Source organism: Natrix helvetica (assembly GCF_964273705.1).
Source record: "Natrix helvetica genome assembly, chromosome: W".
In the NCBI taxonomy this organism is placed as follows: domain Eukaryota; kingdom Metazoa; phylum Chordata; class Lepidosauria; order Squamata; family Natricidae; genus Natrix; species Natrix helvetica.
In genome coordinates, this window is record NC_138555.1 from 55,351,712 (window position 1) to 55,366,697 (window position 14,986).

Genomic DNA, 14,986 nt, shown 5'->3' on the forward strand with positions numbered 1-14,986 from the left:
GATTTGCAAGGAAGAATGGCAGAAAATTCCCCAGTCCAGGTGTGCAAAGCTTGTCATGTCATACCCAAAAAGACACGAGTCTGTAATTGTTGCCAACGGTGCTTCAACAAAGTACTGAGTGAAGGGTCTGAATACTTATGCCAATGTGATATTTCAGTTTTTTCTTTTTAATAAATTTACAGGCATTTCTAAAATTCTGTTTTCACTTTGTCATTATGGGGTACTGAGTGTAGATTAATGAGAAAAAATGAATTTCAACAACTGTAGAATCAGACTGCAGCATAACAAAATTGACAAATGAAGGGGGTTTTAATACTTTCTGAATGCACTGTATGTTCTAACACAGGGGTGTCAAACTTGATTTCATTGAGGGCCGCATCAGGCTTGTGGTTGACCTCGGGGGGAGTGGGGGGACGTGGCCAGCTCAGAATCGCTCGTGGCCGGGGGCACCTCTGGCAGCCCAGGTGGGGCTGGGGGGATCCATTGTCTCCAGCAGAGTAAGGTGAGACCAGGGCGAGTGCCAAACCCTTGTCCACCAGAGGAGCCTTGCCATCCCTCTCAGGCCACGAAGAGGAACCCCGGATGGTGGCGCAGGCTGCTGTTCTGTCCTGTGATTACAATGAATATGCAGACCCAGGCTTGGCTGTCTGCCACAACTAATTACATAATGCCACCCCTTGGCTGGGAGCCTAGAAAGTTCTCTTCACAAACCCAAGATAACACTTACAGAATGCTTTCGCAATGGCTTGAATATGGACTGTTGTCTCCTGCAAAAATCCCCCTCCTTTCGCTTCACTTATAAACTCTTTGGGAGGGGCCACACCCTTAACCAGCTGTCCCTACTTCTTTCTATGATGTCTTTTCCACAGCTGTTCCTGTCTCCGATCAATTCGACGTCTACGCACATCAGGGACAACCTCCCTCTGTTCCTCCTCACTGCTCCCTGACTCAGATGCCACCTGGTGGCCAACAGGCTTCTCTAGTTCCTGCTCTGACTCCAAACACCCTCCAGAGTCTTCCTCATCCTCCAGAGCAGTCCCATAATGGTCTGAGCTGTCAGAGTCCACCAACAACTCAGCCGGCCGCTGCTGGACCACAACAGCTGCCTGGAGCCCTGGGCAGTGGAGGGCAAGTGCCCAGCCTGACCCTTGAGCTCCCAGGGCACTAGGACCCCACAGCCCAGCCCAGCCCCGCTTCCCCAAGGTGGCACCTGGCTGCACTTACCTCCTCCTTGAGGCTGTTGCTGTGCTTGCTCTCCTTGGCCTGTTGCTCATGGTGTGTGCAGGAGGGCAAAGTGTGTGGGTCAGAGGGAGGCCCACTTCTCCATGAGAGGAAACCAAAGCAGCCTCAGCGATAGGATGGGAGACCACCAGGAGAGGTCAGGAGGAAGGGACAAGTGCTAAGGCAGGACTTTCCTCAGACCCTCCCTCTCATTATAATTCCCTTCCTCCCTTTTCTTCTTTTTCCTTCCCTTTTTCTTCTTCCTTCTCCTCTTCTTTTTTCTTTTTCTTTCCTCTTTCCCTTTCTCCTTTCCTATCCCTTCTTGATGCTCAAATGCAAAAGGGGAACTATTTCTCAATGCCTCTGTGCTGTGATCAAATGCCACTTTTGCTAGTAGTTTGTGGCCACTTAAAAGACTGAGAACAAACCAGGCTCAGTTTATCCCATGCTTGCATTTTAGTGGGGACGCCCACAAACAACAGTACAGCAAAACTGTCAAAATGGTGGCTGTGATAGTTGATCAGAGCTCCTCTGTTTTTTATGTGCAACAGCTTTAGCACTTAGGAACAGAAGTAAGTTAGCTGCTTTTCTATCAATGCATAATCCTTAAAAGGGCTGTCCTATAGGGACCCTGCATGGTCTAATTCAGACTGGAAATATAGCAAAGGAAAATACTTTCCCCCACTCTGCTTTGTCCTGTTTTCCCCACTGGAAATGGCCGTTTGCAACACACAAGGAGGCAATACTTTCCTAAGAGCTGACAATTCAAGAATACCAATGGACCATTAAAATATAAAGATAAAGAAATAACCATTCTTAAACAGATCCCAAAGAAAGTAAGAGATAACAGAAGGAAATATTCCTTCTTAGCAAAAAAATTATACAATAATGGGGTTTGGTTCAGGTGGCTGTTTCCAGAAGGCATGTTGATTTTTTGGGAGGGCAGCAGAATTAGAATCAATACAGTAGTGGAAGCAGAGGCTTTCGCTAAAAAAACACAGTGCTCTCAGGCGAAATGGGGGATGTTACACAAGAAACAAAGGAGGGAGGGGCTGAGGCTCAGCCGGTGGACGGGAGGGAGGATGCAACAACTAGAAGACTCAGATCACAAAAGTGATTTGAAACACTATTGCAATTGTTGTTACAATGTACCTTTACGGAAGTGATACAAAACAAATGATTGAAACATACTGATGATTTTGTGTTAAACTCAAAACTGCTAATACTTATGTAAATGTTGATATTTTTCTATCTTCGTTAGTAAAAGTTGCAAGACCTGGGGGGGCTTCTCCCCCCCGCACGATGTAGCTGTCAAAATGTTTTATAACCCTATAACCCCTTTTCCTTGTAAATTTTTTTAAAACTAATAAAAAATTTGAACAATAATTTAAAAAAAGAATACCCATGGTAACTTGGATTGCCAACAAAGTTCTGTCTGTGACAAAACAGAACACAAAATTGCTTTCTCCTTTGAACTGGGACATCTCCAACCAAGTTTCCCTTCCTTCCTTCCTCCCTCCCTCCCTCCCTCCCTCCCTCCCTCCCTCCCTCCCTCCCTCCCTCCCTTCCTTCCTTCTTGCAGCCTTCCCTGGGGCTGGAGGCGGGAGCTGGAGGGGCAGGGCACAATGCGATCGGCAGCAGGTTGGGTGAAGGGATGTACAAGCACACACGATTGAAGTGGTAATAGGTGAGAAAAAGAAATGAGCACTCAAAAAATCCAGCTTTTGTTAGTTTGCAGCCTGCCAACGACGGAGCTGCCAGAGTCTCTGGACAGCCTTCCCATTTGGACCCTCCCCCATTGTTCCCTCTGCGCTTGATGGGCCTCTGCATGGATCTCAGCTCACTTCTCCTAGACCTGTTTGTGTGTGTATGTGTGCACATGCTGGGGATCTCCCCTCCCCTTTTCAGCCCCGCACCCTGAACAGAGACCTTGAGCCTTGAGTTTGACACCCCTGTTCTAACAGGTTAGCCTGGTATGAAGTAACCTAACAAATATATGCAGAAGGTGATCAGCATCTATTTTCCACTTAGTGCAACATTAGTTATCGATTATACTAGCTGTCAGCGTTCTGAGTAACTCATCTAAAGAAATCAGAACTCCAAGGCAGGAACATTCCTCAGAGAACGTGTTTATTGGACACATCATATTGGCACAGCCAGTGAAAACCAACTCTAAAAGTTTCCTGTGGTTACCCTGTAATTAAAAGAGCAAAAATTTCCCTCCCCAGGTGTCACAGGTCACATTGTCCAATGAAAGCAGTTGGCGGGGACACTCGATCACTTCTGCTCCTATTCCTACTGCTACCTGCTGGGATGACCCTGGTTCTCACGGGAGGTTCTATTCAGAGTTGACAGTCGGCCAACCCCACTTAATTCAGGAGACGTTCCTGGAAAGGCAAACATAGTCAGATTAATTCTCCCTCAACCACCCCTCCCCTCCTCCAGATGCTCTTTTAGTTTTTGCTGGTATTTGTCATGAAATTTAGTTAACTGCTCTGCTCTCACATCTCTGCTTTTCACCAAGTGGCTTCTGAGAGTGGAGAGCCCTTCCAATGCACTAGAAGCTGCAGCTTCTTTTTATACAATCTACACTCTAAAATTCTTTTCATCTCGTAATGGGTGTCTCTCTGCACCATGATTGGTTTTGGGGCTACCCAGTCTACTGATCTCATCTGAGATCCAATTACCAGATCAGTTTCAGCTCCACTGTAATCGGATTAATGATTTTTACAATGGGAAAAGGCCCTAGGAATTTCAGTCCTAGCTTCTTGCAGGGTAGTTTCAATCTTAAATACTTGGTGGACAGGTAAACCTTGTTCCCTACTTGGAACGGCAGTTGGGGGGACCGATGCTTATCGGCTTGGGCTTTCTGGGATTCTGTGGTTTTGTGGAGGGCCTGTTTCATGTTCTCCCAGACTTTCCTCAAGAAATCCATCCATTTGGTTAGAGAAACTGAGGAGGGTGGCTCCCGAGGGAACTTAGGCATGGGGACAAACTCCATCCCTGTGGTGATTTGGAATGGGGTGAATCCCGTGCTGCTGTGCACTGCATTGTATGCAACATCAGTGAAAGGCAATAGGTCTGCCCAATTAGTAGTTGACATAGCACCTTACGTATTGTTCTATCATCATGTTAGTTTGTTCCGTCACCCCATTGGTACTTGGATGAAAAGCTGAACTGAGCCCTTGGGAGGATCCACTTGACTTAAACTCCCTCCAGAATTTGGCAGTAAATTGAACCCAACAATCTGAGATTATTCTCTGGGGTACCTCGCGTAGCCACTAAATGTGCTTTAGGAATAACTTGCCTAGGTTATGGGTTGATGGGAGACCCGAACAGGCTATGAAATGGGCTTGCTCAGAGCAAGTCATGGTCTAAATGACTGTGTTGTCCCCCACTTTGCGGAAGCTTTACTACGAAATCCATGGTGATCTCTTCCCATGGACGGGATGGGTCAGCTACTTGTTGGAGGAGCCCAGGCTTTCCAGGTCATTTTTTCATCGTGGCGCAACATTTTACATAGCTTTCAATGTCCTTTTTCATCCTTGGCCACCAGAATTGTCTCCTCGCAAGATGCAGAGTTTTCAGAAACCCGAAGTGTCCAGCTTGCTTCACATCGTGGCTTCTTGAGCACTTGAGGGTGGAGGGTGTTGAGGACATACAATTTCAAGCCCTTCCAGGCTAGTCCCTCCCTATAGGTTAGTAGCCCTCTGTTGTCCCTGTACCAAAGGTTGGATAACAGTTCGGCTTTTGAGTTTCTGAGTCAGACCCCCCTTTCTACAGCTCGCCGCCTTTGTGCTTGTTGCCGTGTTGTGCCTTGCGTTGCTCTGAGGGGTGGGTGGGTGGAATCAGGGCATGGACTACCTCTTAGCGTTTGCTGTTGCATTGTACCATTCGTGACAGCGCATTGGCCAAGAGTTTTTTTCCTCCGGGGATGTATTTCAATGTGAATTTAAAACGGTTGAAGTATTGCACCCACTGAACTTGCTTGGGAGACAGTTTCCGTGGGGTCCTAAGCACCTCCAGATTTTTATGGTCAGTCCATAGTTCAAAAGGCATTTCACTTCCTTCAAGGAAGTGGCACCATGTAAGCAATGCTCAGTGGACTACATATACTTCCTTCTCCCACATTGCCCACCTCCTGTCAGTGTTCCAAATACCATGCAAAAGTAAATCAGAGTCCAGAACAGAATCATCCTTAAAGTTCCAATTTAATAATACAGGTATGTTGGCATTATGCTATGAAATTTCAACTCTAATGTACATCCTGTGGGTTCACCCAGTTGAAAGTTCATATCTATCCCCACACCCCATAATTCATCACATGTTCCAATCATCATCTTCCACGCTGGCATCTACACCCCTCTGCTTCCGGTCAGGTGTTGAGGTACGGAGACAAAAGATGACCTTGAGATTCTAGGAAGAATCACAACAATACATTCCATAATCCTACTCCTTTCTATTCCCCCCTCCCAACTACTACACTAATGAAACACATAGGAAATTATAAGAGAGTGTGGCAGGCCAAAGATTCTTAAAGGAACCTCTGCAGGCCTGACAGGCGGCCTCTCTTCAAAAAACCCACGTGGCCTGCAAAAGAAGTAAAAGTATAAATTACTATACACAATTAACCACCTCTGCCTCCCCCAGGGGGACCTTTTGGCTTATCAGGGAACTTCTCATGGAATTGTTTCCCTAATTTATCCACTTTCAGATCCCAACTTTTCACCCACGTAGCTTCGGACAAAGGGTATCCCTTCCAATGCACTAAATATTTTTATTGTAAAATTTTTATTGGTTTTTTACAAATGTTTTAGGGGAAAAGGTAAATAGGTGTAGAAAATTTTTGACAGCTACATCATGCGGGAGGTAGAAATCCCCACGAATCTCACAACTTTAACCAAAAAGAAAAGAAAAAACATCAAAATTTGAATAAACATTGGCAGCTTTTTGTTTTTACATTCAATCATCGATATATTTAATCATCTTTTGTATCACTTCCGAGAGTTACATTATAACAACAATTGCAAAAATGTTTCAACTCATTTTTGTGATCTGAGTCTTCTAAGTATTGCGTCCTCCCCCCTATCTGCTGGCAGAGCTGCGGCCCCTCCCTCCTTCACATCTTGTGTACTGTCCCCTGTTTGATCTAGGAGGGCACTTTTTTTTTTAATAAAGGTCTCCACCTCCGCAACTGTGTTAATTCTAATTCTACTGCCCTCCCAGAAAATTAGCATTCCTTCTGGCAACAGCCATTTAAACCAGATTCCATTGTTATATAATTTCTTTGTTAAAGAGGAGTATTTCTTCCTCTTATCTCTTACTTTCTTTGGAATCTGTTTAAGAATGGTTATTTCTTTGTCTTTATATTTTAGTGGTCCCACCCTTTGAGCTCCTAAGACCTCATCTCTTGTGGTCTTTCTAAGAAATTTAACATGTACTTCCCTTGGCACGTTGTGTGTTCTAGCGTATGCTGAATTAATCCTATAGATCAAATCAATATCCCACCATAGCTGTTGTTTGTCTCTTTTAATATATTCTGCTAAAATTGTGGTCATAATCTCCTTGAGATCTTCATTCTCTGTTTCTGGCAAGTTTTGGAATCTAAGAAAAAAAGACATTCTCTCAAATTCCACCTTTATCATATGGTTTTCAAATTCTACATTCCCCTTCTGGATTACCTTAATCTCTTCCCTCAGCGGTAATTTTTTCGGACCCATATTAGGTTCAGAGATAGCTATAAGTCTGCACAAAGAAATGGCGTCTGTGGAAAGACACAACCGGGAGAAGTCACAAGACAAGGAAGTCCAGAGGAGAGCGTAGGTCTCTATACAGCTCCAAGCCAGGTGATATAAATCAATGTTCCAAATCCAAGGGAGATACGCCAATGCACTAAATATTGTAAGCGACCTCTATACAGCCTGGAATCTAATATTTTTTTCACCTCATAATGTGTTTCTCCTTCTACCACTACAGGAGGAGGTGGAGCTTGGGTGGATGGCCTTATGCTAGACCCCCTTACTGGCTTCAATAAGCTACAATGGAATACCGGGTAAATTTTCCCTAGGAGTCTGGGTAGGCTGAGTCGAACTGTAACTGGGTTAATTATCTTTTCTATTGGGAAAGGACCTAGAAATTTTGGACCTAATTTCTTACTAGGCATCCTTAACCTTATGTATTTAGTAGACACAAAAACTTTGTCCCCCACTCGAAAGGGGGGTTGTAGGGAGTGATGTTTATCAGCTTGCTTCTTGTAGGCTTCTGCTGCATCTGCTAGCGCCTTTTTCGTATTTTCCCATCCCTTCTGTAGTGCCTCCAGCCATTCATTCAGAGACATGGAGGAGGGGGGTTCTTTAGGTAGTTCAGGCATGGGAACGAATTCCATGCCACTGGTAATCTGGAAAAGAGTTAATCCTGTACTGCTGTGGACCACATTATTATATGCTACTTCGGTGAAGGGTAACAAGTCTGACCAATTGTCTTGCTGATAGTCCACATAACACCGGATATACTGTTCCACCATCGCATTGGCCCTCTCTGCTGCCCCATTTGTGCTGGGATGAAATGCTGAGCTGAGTCCCTGTGTGGACCCGATCGATTTTAGGAATTCTCTCCAGAACTTGGCAGTGAATTGAACTCCGCAATCTGAAATGATCCTTTTTGGTACCCCATGTAGGCGATAAATGTGTTTCACAAACATTTTCGCTAATTTCTTTGCGGATGGTAGGCCTGAACAAGTGATAAAGTGTGCTTGCTTGGAAAACAAATCAATAACTGTCCAGATTACTCTATTACCCTTGCTATCTGGAAGCTCGACGATGAAGTCCATTGCTATCTCTTTCCATGGTCGGCTAGGGTTGGCCACTTGTTGTAGTAGTCCAGGGGGCTTTCCCGGACGGGTTTTCATTGTGGCACAAGTAGCACAGCTTTTTACATAATCTTCCACCTCCGACCTCATCTTCGGCCACCAAAATTGAGGTCTGGCGAGGTGGAGAGTTTTCAGGAATCCAAAATGACCTCCTAGTTTCGCATCATGACTCCGCTGTAGTACTTGCAGTCTCATCTCTGCAGGGAAGTACAGTTTGGACCCCTTCCAGGCTACGCCATCATTCATCTTTAGTATGTCCTTGTTGTTATTGAACCACGGGTCTGTCTGGAGGGCCGCTTTCAGTTCGGTTTTCAGCTTATCTTGGCTTCGAGTGGTGACTTGAGCTGCCTTTTGGTGGGAAGGAGATATGGGGTGGACAACTTCTTCCTTCTTACTGTCAAACTGAGGTTTTCTCGACAGCGCATCTGCTAACACGTTCTTTCCTGCGGGGATGTGTTTAATTTCAAATTTGAACCTTTGGAAATATTGGGCCCAACGAACTTGTTTAACGGTTGGTTTGCTTTCGGTTTAGTTGGGAAAGGCCCTGTTTTTAATAGTTCAGTCAATGGTAGGGCAATTTCAGCGAATGTTGGAATAAACTGCCTATAAAAGTTTGCAAATCGAAGGAAGCTTTGTAATTGTTTGCGAGTGCATGGAGGTTTCCAATCTAACACCGCTTTCACTTTTCCTTGATCCATTTCTATTCCTTCATTGGAGATACGATACCCCAGGTAATCTAGCGAGGTCTTGTGGAACTCATAGTTGCGGCCTATCACCTAACTCAGTGATCTTTGTAGCCAGAGCCCCCCCAATTAGGGTTCCATCCACTTGCTGAAACGGAATGGGATGTTTTAGGCGTCTGGTGCGTCTGGTGCGTATACCTAGTTGCTCCACTATTGACATGCTGATTAAGCATTGGGTGCAGCCGGTATCTATAATCAGCCCAACTTCCCCTTCTACCCCCATTTTTGGTATTTGGAGTTTGGCTTTTATCTGGAAGGGGCGGATCGTTGCACTCACCATCGGGTCGTCTTCGGGATTTTCATCCTCCTCCTCCTCCGAGGTGGCAGGGGCGTTTTCAGTGGCTTTGCTCTCTGCCTCTGCTGGCTGTTGCACCAGACGACTCTTTTCTGGTGGTTTTCTGGGGGTTTTCTTTGTTGTGCTGGCAGGTGGTTGGTGCAGTTGTGGAACTGGGGCTGGAGTCCGGCATGTTGATGCCCGGTGGCCAGGTGACCACATCGGTAGCACTTTATTTTGGGGTCCCAGGAACGAGGGGTTGGTGGGGGCTTTTCAATTTGCTGCCTCTGCGTTCGGTGGGCGAACGGTTTTTTGGCAGGGGTTCTGGTACCCGGCTTTGGACAGGTGTTAATCTCGTGGTCCAGTATGATTGCAGTGGTGTACCAATCTTGGAGACGATCTGGGGTCCCCCTTACGGCACAAGCTTCTTTCAGTTTGGGATCTAAGGCCTTTTTGAACATATAGACCAATAGTCTTTCTGGCCAGTATCGTAGTCTCCCAGCTATTCTCCGGAACTCCCAAACTAATTCTTTGACCGGACGACCACCCTGTCGTAATTCCTGGATCTGGTCTTCAGCATCTACCTGTTGGGCCACATCGTAAAATCGGGCACGCATCAGTTGGATGAACCCTGTTACATCATCTAATTCAGGAGCTGCTTCTTCATGGAGTTCCACTATCCATTGTGCAGCCTCTCCTTCATTCATCCCCTCTGCTATTTCTTGGATCAATTCTCGATCCGTCGGGTATTGTGGGCCTACTTGGTCAACGTATGCCAATACTCGATTCATGAAGTAAGCTAGCTTGTCTCGGCTCCCATTGTATGTTGCACGGAAACGTGGGGGTGTTGGAGTAGGAGGGGGTGCTGGTGGTTGAACCGGAGCAACCTGTTGGCCTGCTGCTTGGGGTGGTAAGCCCCTTTGTTGGATGTACATTAGAGTTGAAATAATGTCAGCGTTCATGTTGGCATTACGCTATGAAATTTCAACTCTAATGTACATCCTGTGGGTTCTCCCAGTTGAAAGTTCATATCTATCCCCACACCCCATAATTCATCACATGTTCCAATCATCATCTTCCACGCTGGCATCTACACCCCTCTGCTTCCAGTCAGGTGTCGAGGTGCGGAGACACAAGATGACCTTGAGCTTCTAGGAAGAATCACAACAATACATTCCATAATCCTACTCCTTTCTATTCCCCCCTCCCAACTACTACACTAATGAAACACATAGGAAATTATAAGAGAGTGTGGCAGGCCAAAGATTCTTAAAGGAACCTCTGCAGGCCTGACACCTCCTTTCAGTTGCAGTGAGTTTGCGGTAGGTATATGCACATGGCTGCAAGTCCCCCTCCCCATTTTTTTTGAAGGAGAATCATAGCCACTGCCACATCACTGGCATCTGCCTGGATGATGAATGAGCACTCTGGGTCCAGGTGCTTAAGGATCGGCTCTTCAGGAAAGAGTCTTTTGAGGGTCTCGAAAGCCGCTTGGCATTCGAGTGTCCATTGTAGGGGTTGGCTTGGTTGGGGTTTCACCCTTCCCCCTCCCATTTTTAGTAGTTTGGTAATTAGGAAAGCGATCTCAGCAAAAGAGGGAATAAACTGTCGGTAGAAGTTTGCGAATCCAAGAAAGCTTTGGAGTTGTTCTTGCATGTTCGAGGGGGTTTCCAGTCCAGGGCAGGTCTGACTTTCTCTGGGTCCATCTCAACCCCCTCACTGGACACTCGGTACCCTAGATAGTCTAGGTTGATTTTGTGGAATTTGCACTTGGACAGTTTGACATACAGGTTCGCTGCTAGGAGCTTCTTGAGCACCTGGCGAGCCAATTTAATATGCTCCTCCATGGTCTCAGTGAAGATGAGAATGTCATCTAAGTACACAAGGTTCCCCTTGTACAGGTGCTCATGTAGTGCTTCATTGATCAATTGCATGAACATGGCAGAGGCTTCCTGGAGGCCGAAAGGCATCACCTTAAATTGAATCTTTCTTATAAGTATGATTGCCCAACTCACTCTCAGTGACTCTAGGCAGCGTACAAAGATAAAATTCTCATATAAAAACAATAAAAAGCAATCCCCCCCCCCCGGTGACAATCAGTCAAACAAGCCACTTGATGGGCTCCATCCCACTCGGGGTTCCCCAGGCCCACTGGTAAAACCATGTCTTCAGGGCCTTGCGAAAGAGTGTCAAAGTGGGGTAATCTCCATGGGGATGATGTTCCAAAGGGAAGGAGGCACCATGAAAAAGGCTGTTCTTCTTGGTTCCATTAGTTGTACCTACTTAGGAAAGGGGACCCGCAGCATTCCCTGCCTCCCCTCTGGTAGGTCGGGTAGATGTGACTGGGAGAAGACGGTCTTTCAAATAACCTGGTCCCAAGCCATGTAGGTCTTTAAAGGTGACAACCAGCACCTTGAATTGGACCTGGAAGCAAATTGGCAGCCAATGCTTCTCCTGCAGGAGATGTGACACATGCACACCTAAGCCTGCATAAAACCATTTGGGCCACTGCATTTTGAACCAATTGAAGCTTCTGTATACTTTTCAACGGGCATTTCCATGTAGAGCGCATCAATTAATTTTTTTCTAGTTAATGTGGAGACTATTGCATTACATGCAAAATCCATGTGCTTAGTATTTAATGTGTTGGTTTAAATTAAAAATCTTTTTTTTTGCTGTATTGTAGTACTCAAGATGTCACTGTGAGTCTTAATGCTGCATCTAGCATGGTTACATCCTTTGAGCTCTCGGTGAATGCTAATGACCCAACTATTGAACAAGACTCAGAGTACGAACACGGAGAAGATGAAATTGGTTATGACAAATCAGATGTCCCTGAAGAGTATGCAGAGGAGTATTCAGAAGGTCAATATGAAGGCCAAGAGGCTGAGTTGACAGAAGACCAAATAGGCTACGGGGAAGATCAGGTTGAAGAAGACAATTATAATGATGAAGTGCTGGATCTTGAAATCAATGAATCTCTAGATGAATTTCCAGTGAGTTTTTTTCTCCTATTTTAGTTTTTGAGTTAACATTGCTACATATGCTTAAGTTTTCAGACTGATTTTAAATCTGTTTACCTCCCTTGGGACCAGAGCAAAATTGGACCTATTATCACTGACTGCCAGTTTCTTTATCTAAACTGTGACAAAGTTTGTGTTGAGTTGTAGGCAAATGCTCTTGTCCTTCTGGCAGGCTGTTGAGAATCATGACCTTGAAGATTGTATCCTTAAGGAAGAAAACAGCTTTATGTGGTGGAGACAGTGACAGTTGTTAGAAGTACTTAATACAAAAGCATTTAACTAGACTTTAGACAAGTTCTAATAAAGTCCTTCACAGGTGAAAAAATCATTGACCTGTTAAAGAGATCTTTAAGGCGCTAATATTCCAAAGTGAATGATGTTCTGCTCACTCATTTCCACCCCTTTTTTTGTAATCGAGAATTGTCTAAACCTAAATAAAGAGAATTGAGGTTACCTTAGAACATGTCACATATACCATGTTTCCCCGAAAATAAGATACGGTCTTATTTTCTTTTAGGCTTGAAAATAAGCACTCGGGCTTATTTTCAGGGAGGTCTTATCTTCTTTGAGGTGCTGGACCTCTTAACCGCAGACCGCTTATCAGCTGAGCCAGTGAGGGCCGATGAGGCAGAAAGCCATGTGGCCCGTCAGAATCGGCTCCCCCCTGGCCTCTACCCGGCTGCTGCTGCTGGAGAAAAGGACAATTCTGGAAGACTATGGGAAGTGTGTGCTTAGGGTAAAAGCAAACCGCAGCCTGTCCCTTTCAAGCAATCTGTGTGTGAGAGAGAGAGAGAAAGAGAAATGACGGAGGGGAGTAACAAGAATTGCAGGCAACACTGTTTGGACGGGTTTCCTCTCTGCTGTTTCTCTCTCTCTCTCTCTCTCACACACACGCACACACACATTTTATGAGAAACAATGGAGGACAACCGTGTAAGGGGACTGACCCTCCCCTGCTTCCAGCTCAGCACCTGCTCAGGGTGGCGCCCCGAGGCCTGGCCTCTGAGTGGCCAATCCCCGCTAGGCCAAAGCGAGAAATGGGCTCCCTCGCAGCGCCTCGTTTCATGTGAAGCCAGGTGGGCTCGATCCCCCCCCCCCACCGTTGGCCAGGATTGGGTCAGAGCCGCTGCTGGCTGAGATGAGCAGGCCAGACTCAGTGAGCTGGATGCGCCATGGTTGCACCGCCCCCACCTCGGGAGGAAAAGAGCACAATGGAGCCCAAACACTGGGCCTCACCGGACTCGGAAGCCAGGGATCCTGCAGGCATCCTGGCCACATAAAGGCTGCCCAAATCGCCAGGCTGTTCGCAACTCAAGCGAGCCATGCACAGGAGCGGCAGCACCGCCATGTGGTTTGTTATACTAGCGCAGCCTCTTGGAGCAGAACCCTGCAAGGCTTTTTCTGATGTTGCTGCACCGGTATGTCAAACCTCGCGACGATGTTGCCGTTCGTGCACGCAACGCCACAACAATCCTTGCAGGGTCCTGCTCCAAGAGGCTATGCCGATGTGCCGAATCTCACGGTGATGTCAACACTCGCACATGCAACGCTACAACAAACATTGCAGGGTCCTGGGGTATGCTGAAGGCTCGGAATGGAGCCTTTTTGGCGAACGGCTGGAAAATGGGGAGCGGGATTTCCTGTCTGCTAGCCTTTCCTCAAACTCAGCACAGATGGACATCCCAAAAAGACTCCATCCCGAGCCTTCAGCGTTGCAACCCTGGGATGTGCGTCATTTCCTCAAGCGACATTTGATTGCTTGAAAGGGACAGGCTGCACCTGGAGAGAAGGAATGAGGCATCTCCTGGCCCTCGCTGGCTGATCTGATCTGCGGGCCCCGGTTTAGGGGTCGAGCAGCCATGAGGTGACAGGGCAAGAGAAGGGGTGCCTCCTGTGCTGGCCATGGCCACCACCTACACTAGGGTTTATTTTTGGGATAGAGCATATATTAGGCCCGGCCCACCCCAAAATCAGGCTAGGGCTTATTTTGAGGGTAGGTCATATTTTTGGAGAAACGTGGTGTAATTTGTTTCAGTTTCAGTGGTTTGCTGCATCGATTGCTCTGAGCTGAAATGAGACTAGATTTATTGCCATTTATTAGAAGTAGTTCTCAATTTAAAAAATCCCTGGCAAATGTAAATGGATTTATTAGTTCTTTATCTTTGCTTTAAAGACTATGTGTAAATCACATAATAAAATTCTGTATGTTAATCTTAGATGCATAACACATAATAAATGAGAAAGTACATTTCATGGAAAACAGGTATTGTATTGCTCTCAAATTAAATAAATAAAACCCGAAATCCTACATTTTAAAGGAATTAATATGAGCTGTCATATCATGCCATGTAAACTGCTCTGGGAGCAATCTTTATTTTGGGGACTAGGATATATATGCTTTAAATAAGTAGATGTAATTTTTCCTAGCTTGCTATTTTTTTTTAAAATGCAATAATTACCATATTTTTCAGTGTATAAGATGCACTCCCTTCCCCCAAAAAAGTGGGTGGAAATGTCTGTGTGTCTTATAGAGTGAATGTTGCCGAAGCCTCGCCCACCTGCCGGCCTCCACCCAGCCACCTCTGCCTCCCAGCAATTTGCCTCCTTGCAGCAAACAGCCTGGTCAGCTTCAGTACAGCCTGATTTAGCACAAACAGCTGTCTGGCAGTTGGATGTGCCTCCCAGAATACCGCCTATCAGCTGTTTCAGGATGCAGGAATTGCCGTTGGCACCGCCCATCGCTGCCGCCACCTATCGCCACCTCCACGCGTCCCATTTTCAGCCTCCGCGCATCCCATTTTTGGATTGTTCCAGGCAGCATCCATCGCTGCCTATCTCCGCCACCTGGAATAGGCAG

The 14,986-nt window shown here is 46.1% G+C and overlaps 1 protein-coding gene across 4 annotated transcripts in view; it reads left to right on the forward strand.

Moving 5' to 3' along the window:
* LOC309400851 (RNA-binding protein 33-like) overlaps nt 1-14,986 on the forward strand; it is a 379,136-nt gene that overhangs the window by 70,781 nt on the left and 293,369 nt on the right. For all 4 annotated transcript variants that reach the window (XM_081969557.1, XM_081969558.1, XM_081969559.1 and 1 more), the window contains exon 5: nt 11,793-12,102. In XM_081969557.1, the coding sequence (XP_081825683.1) occupies nt 11,793-12,102 (310 nt within the window). The remainder of the gene's footprint in view (nt 1-11,792; nt 12,103-14,986) is intronic.